General features: G+C 38.7%; 1 protein-coding gene across 1 annotated transcript in view; it reads right to left on the bottom strand.

The window, feature by feature from the left end:
• atm (ATM serine/threonine kinase) overlaps positions 1 to 10307 on the bottom strand; it is a 77201-nt gene extending 66894 nt beyond the window's left edge. Inside the window, exons 1-9 of the mRNA XM_084419125.1 lie at positions 9960 to 10307; positions 7392 to 7513; positions 7165 to 7310; positions 6856 to 7020; positions 5441 to 5606; positions 5121 to 5359; positions 3690 to 3859; positions 3219 to 3391; positions 1921 to 2295 (exon numbers count right to left, since the gene is read on the bottom strand). Coding sequence (XP_084275251.1) covers positions 1921 to 2295; positions 3219 to 3391; positions 3690 to 3859; positions 5121 to 5359; positions 5441 to 5606; positions 6856 to 7020; positions 7165 to 7310; positions 7392 to 7513; positions 9960 to 10031 — 1628 coding nt within the window. The 5' untranslated portion in view covers positions 10032 to 10307. The remainder of the gene's footprint in view (positions 1 to 1920; positions 2296 to 3218; positions 3392 to 3689; positions 3860 to 5120; positions 5360 to 5440; positions 5607 to 6855; positions 7021 to 7164; positions 7311 to 7391; positions 7514 to 9959) is intronic.
• Positions 10308 to 12906: the final 2599 nt, after the last annotated feature.

Here is a 12906-nt window from a genome sequence, read left to right on the forward strand (position 1 = left end):
CCATTCATGACCTCTAATGCAAACAGTAGCCATTAAACACATAATTGATAACTAATTTGTACAGCAAACAAGTGTCTCTGGAACTATTTGATATTTGATAATTTATAAGTCAGTGTATAATGGATTATGAGCATGCGGATTGAAAAAACAAATGCATGACTTATACGTAATTGTAAAAATAATATAAAAGTAACTATAACTGTTCTTATAAAGCAGTATAGGTCTTAAGCAGTCTTTATAAATATGTTTATAGAATAGTAATACTTACTTATAAATAAGCATAAATGGGGCTATCATATATTATAAGCATGGGCTTCATAGAAAGTGTTACCAAATGATTTGTGATAATTTTGGAAACAATAAACATGGGCTTAAAATTAAACATTTATCAACTTATTCCTATGGAATATCATTTAGAATAATTTTTTTATACATTTATTTGCTGTAAAGAAAATTTAATGACGCTTATATTTATAAACATAAACATAAGAATTACACCGCCAAAAAAAGTCACAGTCATATACACTCACCTAAAGGATTATTAGGAACACCTATTCAATTTCTCATTAATGCAATTATCTAATCAACCAATCACATGGCAGTTGCTTTCAATGCATTTAGGGGTGTGGTCCTGGTCAAGACAATCTCCTGAACTCCAAACTGAATGTCAGAATGGGAAAGAAAGGTGATTTAAGCATTTTGAGCGTGGCATGGTTGTTGGTGCCAGACGGGCCGGTCTGAGTATTTCACAATCTGCTCAGTTACTGGGATTTTCACGCACAACCATTTCTAGGGTTTACAAAGAATGGTGTGAAAAGGGAAAAACATCCAGTATGCGGCAGTCCTGTGGGCGAAAATGCCTTGTTGATGCTAGAGGTCAGAGGAGAATGGGCCGACTGATTCAAGCTGATAGAAGAGCAACTTTGACTGAAATAACCACTCATTACAACCGAGGTATGCAGCAAAGCATTTGTGAAGCCACAACACGCACAACCTTGAGGCGGATGGGCTACAACAGCAGAAGACCCCACCGGGTACCACTCATCTCCACTACAAATAGGAAAAAGAGGCTACAATTTGCACGAGCTCACCAAAATTGGACAGTTGAAGACTGGAAAAATGTTGCCTGGTCTGATGAGTCTCGATTACTGTTGAGACATTCAGATGGTAGAGTCAGAATTTGGCGAAAACAGAATGAGAACATGGATCCATCATGCCTTGTTACCACTGTGCAGGCTGGTGGTGGTGGTGTAATGGTGTGGGGGATGTTTTCTTGGCACACTTTAGGCCCCTTAGAGCATCATTTAAATGCCACGGCCTACCTGAGCATTGTTTCTGACCATGTCCATCCCTTTATGACCACCATGTACCCATCCTCTGATGGCTACTTCCAGGCAGGATAATGCACCATGTCACAAATCTCGAATCATTTCAAATTGGTTTCTTGAACATGACAATGAGTTCACTGTACTAAAATGGCCCCCACAGTCACCAGATCTCAACCCAATAGAGCATCTTTGGGATGTGGTGGAATGGGAGCTTCGTGCCCTGGATGTGCATCCCACAAATCTCCATCAACTGCAAGATGCTATCCTATCAATATGGGCCAACATTTCTAAAGAATGCTTTCAGCACCTTGTTGAATCAATGCCACGTAGAATTAAGGCAGTTCTGAAGGCGAAAGGGGGTCAAACACAGTATTAGTATGGTGCTCCTAATAATCCTTTAGGTGAGTGTACATCCTTCAGCATATTACTGTAAATTATTTCTTTTTTTATAAACTGAAAGATGAGTGCAAATAATTTTTCACATAAGAGATTAAGTTGCATTTAACTTTAAAAATTAATTGAATAAGAAACTCCAATATTGTTACAAGCTCCAATATTGTTGTAATGCTGAACACTTTGCAAAGAAACTCACAGAGAAGGCTTGCAAACGGCACCAGAGAAGACTTTCCAGAACTCTCGATCAACAGGCTCCAGAGATTCCTGCACTATTGTGCGCAGCAGTTCCAGACTCAAAGTGCCGGTCTGGGCTGAGCCGACTCCACGCAGAGCCAGAGCCCAGACCCTGGCCCACAGACGGGCCAGCTCCGCAGTGTGAGCCGAGGCGTTGGCTGAGCCCGTGGCGTGGCAGAGGGCCAGCTCCCTCAGGCAGCGCAGGACGTACGGGCCCCTCTCGCCCCGACGCTGCTGTTCGCCCTGAAGCTGGCAGAGCAGACCCAGCAGAGGCACGAGCTCGTCCACAGGCAGGATCCAGGGGTATCGGGATATCAGAGCGGCTGCCACCTGTAACCTGTCGAGGCACATAAAGAGATGCTACACTGCAAACACGCAATATTAAGATACTAGGGGCCAGATTTACTAAACAGGGCAGATTAGCGTGAGAGCGCAACTCTTATAAAGCACAGATGGGAGTGGAAAGTTCTGCGTGTGATCTACTGATTTAAAGAATATTTAATTCATTTGAATTTGTTTGTTTTTTAATCAGTTTGAATGAATGATTCAATGACTCACTCATAAAGACCACTTGTTTCATTACTGGATGAATCAGCATTTTTTAATGAATGATGAATGATTGAATGAATGATTCAATGACAAATAATTTACAGTCACTTGTCGACACCTACTGGTGTAACGATGTAATTGATACAATCTTAATTTGAAGCATCAAGTTACTTTCAAAAGGTGATTTGCTCTATTTCGCTACCGATGTCATCGGTGTTTATATACGGACTATAAACCTTTTCTATACATCTGTACATGACAACTGCTCTCTCTGGATTAGCCAATAGCACCTCACTGCAGTACACGAGATCCAGGGGGCGGAGTTGGATCCAGATATAAGGGGTGGAGATGGGTAGGTTTAGGGGTGGGTTTAGGGATGAGGGGGTGGAGATGGGTAGGTTTAGGTATATGTAAGGTGGGGGGAGTTGGATCCAGATCCAACTCCTCCCCCTGGATTTCGTGTTCTACAGTGAGGACCATCGCGGATTAGCGGCAGCTCTAACACAGATCTGAATGTTTGCTGTGATAGTACTTGTCAAATGTAGTACTTGTTGATGTATGTGACATCGTGCCGTAAAGCAAGTCGTGATTCTCGCGAGATTTGTCGGGGCGCCACCTTTCAAACTTGCACTGCTGGTTTTGCCAGCGGCCCAATATATCAATTTTGTTAATGAAGAATTATTTGTGTTTTAAATTGAAATAAAACTGTACCAGGGTATAATGTCGAAGTCGCTGTGGTGTGGCTGAAGTTTGGATCGTATCCCCTCCCAATTGGTCAGCGGCTGCTCGATTCGCCTGCGTTTGCAGCTCTGCGGACTGTCCCGCTCAGTGTCCCGACAGACTGATGATGTCACTTCCTGAACATGAGTGCTTTGACTGAACAACTACAGAAACACGGCACATTCGTCAATACTGTAAGCCTTTAGAAATCAAACATATCAGAATTTGATGGAAACAAGTGATACACAAGACCACATTAACCAAATCGACAATGTGCTTTGTTATTATAAAAACAGTACAGTGTACAGGTACAGTGATGATGGTAATACTAATACATTGATATACCATGGTATTTATTTACTGTATTGGTATTTAGTACTCCAACCAAGGTACCTAATTAATATTAAACAAGAAGAATAATGACGATTGAGCAGCAACAGCATTAAAACATCCATGAATCACCTGGTGGCAGACGTCAGCGGTCAGTTCAATGAGATTTTCTTTCACAGCAATATGCCGAGAGCCAGTGGCATATTTCCCTCTGCTGCCGATCTGACTGATCTCACTGACGAGGGCATCATAGAGGGCGCAGAGCTGACCCTGCCATCTGACCCAGTCCTCCGCATGGGCACCTGAGCCAGCAAAGAGTCATGGTCAAGACTTTATTAAAGCAGCAGTCTTGTGGAAGAACATTGTAGCCGGAGCTACTTCTCTCCGTTTCTGTCTATGACGAGTGTATGACTGGGCTACTCCGCGGCAGTACGACCCGAACCAGTCTAAAATAGTCCCAATATAAACACTTATTATAGGTGGACTGTAGTGATTCAGATACAAAAACACGGTTTGGAAAATGGATTCATGATGTACTCGCTCATTTTATCATTTTTGTCCCTGAGTTCAATATGCGGCCAAGTCTTGTTGGCCAAGACTTTCCGTCCCTGGAACAAGCTTACAATCCTCTATAATAAACAGTAGATGACATCTTTATGATATATTGATTATGATATATGATATATTTTAAAAGCAATAATAAGCATAAGGCATAAAGCCTGTTTTTTTTTCACAGATGATTGCTTTTAAAATATATTATTTGGGGTTTAAACCGTTTTGCCCAAATAGAAGAAAAAAATATCAGGTACAGTATCTTTAAGTATATACTACTGTTCAAAAGTTTGGGGTGTGTAAACTTTTCTTTTGTAAATATTTTTGAAAAAAAGTTTCTTATGCTCACCAAAGCCAATTTCTTATCAAATTAAATTAAAAATAAGTAAAATGAAACAGTAATATTGTGAATTACTTTAAATAACTGTTTCCTATTTGAATATAATGTCATTTATTCCTGTGATGGCAAAGCTGAATTACTCCAGTCTTCAGTGTCACATGATCCTTCAAAAATCATTCTAATATGATGATTTGCTGCTCAAGAAACTATATTTTTATTATTATCAATATTGAAAACAGCTGTGCTGCTTAATATTTTAGTGGAAAGCGTGTTACATTAAATTGTCAGGATGAATATGTATTTAGCATTTATTTGAAATGTATATAACAATGTAAATGTCTTTACTGCAACTTTAGATCAATTTAATGCTGAATAAAAGTATTAAAGGGATCATGAAATGCAGTTTCAGATTTTTATATGATGCTATTTATGATTGGTTTATAAAGTTTGCAATGTTTTTTGCAACAAAAAGGTCCAATATTTGTAAAAGAAATGATAATTTTCCATCCAGTGCTGTGACTGGCTAACTTCCTCGCACCAAAGAAGATCTTTAACAGAATGTTCACACTATTAAAGAAATTGCAAGTTACAATGGTGTGTTTGTTTAAACAAATGCGAGAGCAAAAAATACAAAAAAGCAGTGCATTTTAAAATGACTGTTGTATCATTACCCGTCTCTAAAGTCTTTGCCCCTTTCGGGTGATGAACACAAATCTGCAGCTGGAAAAACTTCACGAGCTCGTCTTTCAGCGCCGAGCTGGGTCTCATCTGAGTGTAAACACACAGCATAGCGGACAGGACCTCCTCGCCCAGAGCACACGCCCTCCTCCTGCAGGACAGGAGCACTGAGCGCAGAAACACGTTCACTGCAGACACCAGGTTGTCCAGAACCATCAGCTGTCTTTCTTCCCTGAGGAACAGCATCACAACACAAGTTAAGCACGTGATTTTTTTATTAGAAAAGACATATTTGGCGTGCGTTAAACGATACCTGGTGTTGCTCAGAGCCTTCAGGAAGAAGTTGAAGAGAGTGTGGGACAATCCCTCCGTTTGGACACAACAGCCCCAAACAACCGTGTAGAGGATGCGACTCACTTGGACTCTGTTAATGGACTTGGATCTCCTACTGAACAGCCCACAGTACAGATCCAACAGACCTGCACAACAAACAAAACCACAACAGGAAGGCTGATCACCATTATTAACAAAGCTACATGTAACGTTATTAGCAAAAAACCCTAAAAAGTATGGATAATGCGTGTCTTTATTGCAAAATAAACACTGACCTGGGTTATTTTAAAGTCCCCCTGTGGTAAAAATCAAGTCAAGTCAACACCATTTCTGAGTATTTTCTCCTTAAAGGAGAACTCCGGTCAATTTTAACATTGAGCTAATTCTTTTGTACATTTGGAGTGCTGTCAGTACAGAGAACAACAACAAAAATCGGTGTTTCCTACACCGTGTTATCCTCTTTTTAAAATTTGCACCCTGTTGACTTCAATGGGGCAAGTTTTAAACCTGCTTTTAGCCTCTTAACATCCTTGATGTGTCATTACAAGTGCACAGGTCATGTGAGTGATTCCTTCGGGGTGAACGCGGGTTAATCTGACTGCAGTAGATGTGAAAGATATGAATAAAAATGATGTTTATTCAGCCAGCGCAAATACCTGTATTTACATCCTGTTTTCGGTCGAAGTCCACAGTAGTCGATTGTCGAGTTCACGCGCGTGATCATAGGTACTAAACCTATGCGTGTGAACTCGACAATCGACTACTTCCCGAAGGAATCACTCACATGACCTGTGCACTTGTAATGACACATCAAGGATGTTAAGAGGCTAAAAGCAGGTTTAAAACTTGCCCCATTGAAGTCAACAGGGTGCAAATTTTAAAACGAGGATAACACGGTGTAGGAAACACCGATTTTTGTCGTTGGTCTCTGTACTGACAGCACTCCAAATGTACAAAAAAATGAGCTCAATGTTAAAATTGACCGGAGTTCTCCTTTAAAACTGCAGTGAACCAAAGACAGACTCAAAAACACGGTTTGAAAAAGTTTCTGACGTCACAAACTACCTTGTAACCAATCAGACCAACGTGTGATCGTCAACGAGTGGATCTCTGAGCTGAGTGAGTGAGTGGAGGCGGGGCTCATTTGCATATTCATAGAACCACGTATACTAAATGAGGCAAAGATGTAGAGTTACATTCAAGCTATTTTTAGGCATGAATAAATTGTTTTTAAGTAAAACCAGTTTAAATATGTAATTTTGGTGATTAAAGATGAGTTTTAAAGGATAAAATTATTGACTACAGGGGGACTTTAATGTTTCAGAGTTCAATACAAGAACCTCAGGAATAGGGAAACACACAGAAATGGGGATGGTACACTGGTCTCGCACTCACTGCGCCACTGCTGCTGGTTCATCTCACACCAGTATTTCCGCACAGACAGGACGTCCTTGAGCAGAATACTGCTGTAGTCCTCGCCATACGCCCCACAGCTGAACGGACTCTGCAGGACCTCCACCACATGGGACAGCAGCTCGGCACACTTTAACTTCGGACCACCTGCAGAACAGAAGTGGGATTTTCCGTAATGGATTTATTACATGTATCTAATGTACAGTAATAAACATTGCTCTGTATCCATTGATATCTACAATACTGTCATGACATGAACAGCGACTGTAATATTAGTAGCTCAGACATTACGTTGGTTGGCGCATCTGATGAAATACTTCATCAGGCTGCTAATTTCCTGCATCTTTTTCAGCCGGTTTGCTTGCGTGATGGCGGATACGTTGGCTTTTCCTGACTGCAGAAGTTCTGTCTCTTTCTGAAGGAACTTTTGTAAAAATCTGTAAGGAAAAACCATTGTGAGCGCACTGTCAGCTCGCACCATGGAATTACATAACGGAAAAATAAAAACTGAGATAGACCGGAAAACAGCATCCCAGGTGAGCTGCTTGGAGCCTTTGGAGGCTTTGCATCCCGACGTCCGATCGAGTTCCTCCACCGTGTCTGGAGAACGGATGAGTCTCCTGAAGCGATCCACCTCTTTCTGGAAAAACAAAAAAACATCAGTCAAGATTTATTTATATATCAATTTATAAAATACTGATTGTTTCAAAGCAACCTCAAAGTGTTAATGTGCAAAATTAGCCTATTGATAAATTACTTAATTTTAACAGTTTCTGGTCCCCGTTGACTTTCATAGTAGGAGAAATAAAATACTATGGAAGTCAATGGGGTCCAAAATATCATATTTTGTGTTTAGCAGAGGAAAGAAACTCATACAGGTTTGGAACAACTTGAGGTTGAGTAAATGATGACAGATTTTTCATTTTTGGGTGAACTATCCCTTGATTTGAAAACCCCTGTATGATAAACATGAAGTTTTAGCAGTGGGATTCAAGTCAAATTGACAAATGCAATGCAAATGGTCTCAAGAAAATTGTTTATTTCTTTTTACTTGACTGTTACACCGCTTGATTCATTTACAGTGAAAATCAGGATATATTTTTAAATTGATTACACATTGTTCTACATTGCCAAAACAAGCAATGTACCATAGATAGGGGTGTAACGGTTCACAAAATTCACGGTTCGGTTCGATACGATACACTTGTGTCACGGTTCGGTTCGGTACGTTTTCCATACAGCAAAAATAAATAAATCCCAGAGAAATTTCCTTGAAATAATTTTTTATTTTTATTTTTTATTTAATGAAACTAACATTATAAAGTATGATTTTTTTTTTTGATTTTTTTTTACTGAGTAATAATGGAGCTTGACTCTTCTTATGAGCATATAAAACAAAACAGCTCCTTGGACAAAATGAAATGTAATATTATAATAGTAGGCTAGTTAAACAAAGGTTTATTTTAGTTCAGAGTAACATTTGAGGGCAGCAATTGTATTCATAATGTCAAAATAAAACCGACGTAATGTTACTTAGAAACATTATAGCCCACTATTCCTGACAAACTTCCATACCTTGCAGTTAGTGTTACTACAGTAAATCCATGGTGAATGTTGCTGATCTGTGGATACCGGTCAGTTCATTCATTCATGGCATGATGTTTCTTCCTGGTTTCCACGTCAGCGCTGTTTGATCCGTTAATAACAGAGAAATGTGCATGTTTCTCACTAGATCTCGCAGCGATGTTATTACTTCAGTGGTGAATTCAAAAAGCATTTGAAATTCAAATGCTTTCTTTACTGGTCTGGATCTCTTAGCGCTGTGTGGTAGTGTTGCTTAATCAGGCTCGCGCATATAGGGCTCGCGAGTCCCGCTTCACAGGTCAAAACTGATAAACGGTCCACACAAACACAATAAGAGTAGCTCCGTTTCGTTCCTTACATTGCATTTGCCAGTTGATGTTGTGGTCGCGCCAACCTCTATGAGCGCGCTTGCCACCCGCGACGCGCCTTCATTTGAAATAAAATTGAAATTTTGGTCGGCAGAAAAAATGGTCCAACGAACCGTTCGGTACGTAATGCGTACCGAAAACCGAACCGAAAGCCTCGTACCGAACGGTTCGATACGAATACGCGTATCGTTACACCCCTAAATGGTTAATGATCGACCGATAACCGGTGTTACCGATATTTTCCCTGATATGTACGCATTTTTCCATAATCGGAGAAAAGAGAAAATAACCCTTAATTAGTCAACTTTATTTAACATAACAGCCATTAACGCACAAATGAGATATGTTACATGCGTGATATGTAGTTTAAACTTGGTGCTAAAAAACGGAGACAAACTCCATCAAATCCTGTCCCAATGAAGTTTTTATTGAAGAGACTCTTTAGTGACAGACTACTATTTATTTGTTGATGTAGAAATGCGTTTTGCTATTTATGAACATTACAGAATTTACAGCATATAAAATAAGTTTTAGAACAGTTTTGTTCAGTTCTGTTATTAATCAAAACAAATATAATATCGGTTCTGTATATCAGTTATCCAACATATAAACATGCAAATAATCAGAATCGGTATTGATTACAAAAAGTCAATATCGGTCGATCTCTAATAGACATCAAAAGTTATTTTATGGTAGAGCACCACATTATCAAATACCTATAATACTAGATATTTAACATAAAAATGTAGGGTAAATCACAGCATTTGGAGATATGTGACTGTCCACTAAATATAAAAAACATAGGCTACACTGAAAACATTACCATATATAAGTTACATCTAAATTTCTATATAGGTATCATTGTCAAATATTGATAATCAATATCCAGGGTTTCTGAGAGTACCTCATATGTTGTTTTTATTGATTTTATTGAATGATTACTCAATTTAAATCTCCCTCCTACCACTCAAATTCGCATTTCCTTCCTCAATTCATATTCAGAAACTGAATTTCTCAATTTAACGCTGATGTTTTATTGGTGATTATGATTTGGCATGTCTGAAGTTGAGGTGAATGTCCATCCTCCTCGGGTCATTGATTAATAATGCATAAGAAAAGAGATGTTTCACACACCTTCCTCTCTGTGGCTTTCTCATTCTCCAGTCCTCGACAGCACAGCAGCAGCTCGTGCAGAGCCAGACTCATTGTGGTGTTTCAGAGGAAAATCATCGCTTGTGTTTTTGGAGAGTGTACAGTGTGACAAGTGTCTATTTTACTTTACATTCTGCGGATTTCTGCTCACGAGAGCGTCATCACATCACTGACAATCCGGCGTGCAGATGCGGTCTATTCAATACAAGAAGAATAAGCCTTCTCTGCTATATGTCTGCTTACAGTACTTTATTTATCATACATACGCTTCTTCAACTTTCTTCTACACTCCTGTTTTCCATGCGTCTCACAACATCAGTACCGCCTTCCGCTCTTCTTCATCTTCATTGACGATGCCTGAGCTTCATTACTGCCATCTGAGGGCTGGAGAAGGAACTAGCTCATGAATATTCATAATCACATCGCGCTGACGTGTGAGACTTTTAGAGTTACTCTACAATGCTCATCCTTCTATACATAAAAAGACGTGGGCTCAATGCAAACCAAATTTTTCACATTTTAAAAATGACTTTAAATTATATGTAAGTCTTTTGGATCAAGCAAAAAAAAAAAAAAAAAACCTTGAAAACATGTAATGCTTTGAAAGCACTGGATTTTTATGTAAAAAAAAATGCATTTCCTGGCAGCTAATTTTAATGTCATATTGTGAATATGCAATACCTCTTGTTCTCATGGCACTGAATTAATAAAAAATAAAACAATGCTCATCCTTCATTTATTTTGGCACTGACCTTATGTGTCTATTTATTTATTTATTTTGGCAAAATGTACTTGTTGGAAATGTTGATGATTTTACATTACCTACTGTGGAAAGATGTTCTACTAGGTATTATTGTAAACTCCAAAGATAAACAACCCCACACTTATTTTATTATTATTAATATTTTATGGCTAAATTTATTAAATAAATAAAAACATGTTTTATTGCATTTAAAAATGAAGTGAAGCGTTATAGCTATTCGAATTTCAGAAACACTCTTTAACTATAATACATACCTCCCCCTAGCATTTGAAATGTATTGTTTTGTGTTTGTATTGTTTGTTTTGATATTTCTTCAACAAAAATAAAAAAATCATAAAAAAAATGCTTATAGATTAATATAATTTTTAATTTTATAATTAATAAAAATGTATAGAAAATGCTTAAGCCTAAAGTATGAAGTCAAGTCAAGTCAAGTCATCTTCATTTATATAGCGCTTTTAACAATGTAGATTGTTTCAAAGCAGCTTTACAGAGATAAACGTATCATTTAAGGTAACAGAGATTGTTTTGGCTTTATAGCGGTTCTTTAATAAAGTTATTTTCCAGCTAAAGTTAGTTTTGATTGATTCGCTTCCGTCGCAACGATCATTTGTTATTAAATTAGGGGCCGCTAAGACGACATTCTCTCTGCACAGACTTTAAACGCGAACCTGTGAGAAACGCTGATGGCATTCACATGCGCATTAAGAATGGGTTCTATAGTTATGTGTGTTTGAATATATATGCGCAGGTTTGTAATTCCCTACAAACCAAGCCTAAACAAAGTACTGGTCTTTCCTTATGAATTTTGATACAGAATTTTATTTTGTCACTTCGGGGTAGGTACGCGAAACGAATTTTCCCGACAACGCTTTATCTGGAGTGGTAAAGGGATCCTCCATAGGGAGAGACTAGTTGGCACTTCAGCACTGCGTTGTCATCGGGTCCAGGCGAAGGTCCCTCGTCAGATCTGGATACGGCCTGGATCCGGCAGGCTGCGGGAAAACCTTGGGATAAACAAAGACACTAAAATTAGTGTAGATGCCATTCTTCTCATGATGTAACGAGTACATCAGGATTTATGGGAAGTGTTCCCGGTTCCGGCTGACCTAATCTATGCAGCTTAACATTGAATTATAGAAGTCTATAATGTATTATGTGTATGCTAGGTCAAAGAGATGTGTCTTTAATCTAGATTTGAACTGACAGAGTGTGTCTGCTTCCCGGACAATGTTAGGAAGACTGTTCCAAAGTTTTGGTGCTAAATAGGAGAAGGATCTTCCGCCAGCGGTCGATTTTGATATTCTAGGTATTATCAACTGGCCGGAATTTTGAGATCGCAATAGACGTGAAGGACTATAATGCATTAAGAGCTCACTCAAGTACTGCGGAGCTAAACCATTTAGTGCTTTATAAGTAATCAGCAATATTTAAAAATGTATACGATGTTTAATAGGCAGCCAGTGCAGTGTTGACAGAACCGGTCTAATATGGTCATACTTCCTGGTTCTGGTAAGAACTCGAGCTGCTGCATTTTGAACTAGCTGTAGTTTGTTTATTAAGCGTGCAGGGCAACCACCCAGTAGAGCATTACAATAATCTAGCCTTGATGTCATGAATGCATTAACTAATTTTTCCGCATTTGTCAATGAGAGCATATGGCATAATTTAGATATATTTTTAAGATGAAAAAATGCGGTTTTACAGATACTAGACATGTGACTTTCAAATGAAAGATTGGTATCACACCCAGGTTCCTAACCAACGACGAAGACTTGACAGAGCAGCCATCAAGTGTTAGACAGTATTCTAGATTATTACGTGAGGAAGTTTTTTGTCCAATAATTAGAATCTCTGTTTTTTTCAGAATCAAGTAGTAGGAAATTACTAGTCATCCAGTTTTTTATATCAGCTATGCTTTCCGTTAATTTTGTGAATTGGCAAGTTTCGATAGGTTTTGAAGAAATATAGAGCTGAGTATCGTCGGCATAACAGTGAAAGCTAATTCCATGCTTCCTAATGATATCTCCTAATGGTAGCATGTACAGAGTGAACAGCATTGGTCCTAGTACTGAGCCTTGTGGTACGCCATACTGAACTTGTGATCGATAAAACATCTCTTCATTTACTGCTACAAACTGATAACGGTCAGATAAGTATGATTTA

This window comes from Rutilus rutilus, assembly GCF_951802725.1.
Source record: "Rutilus rutilus genome assembly, chromosome: 9".
Taxonomy (NCBI): Eukaryota; Metazoa; Chordata; class Actinopteri; order Cypriniformes; family Leuciscidae; genus Rutilus; species Rutilus rutilus.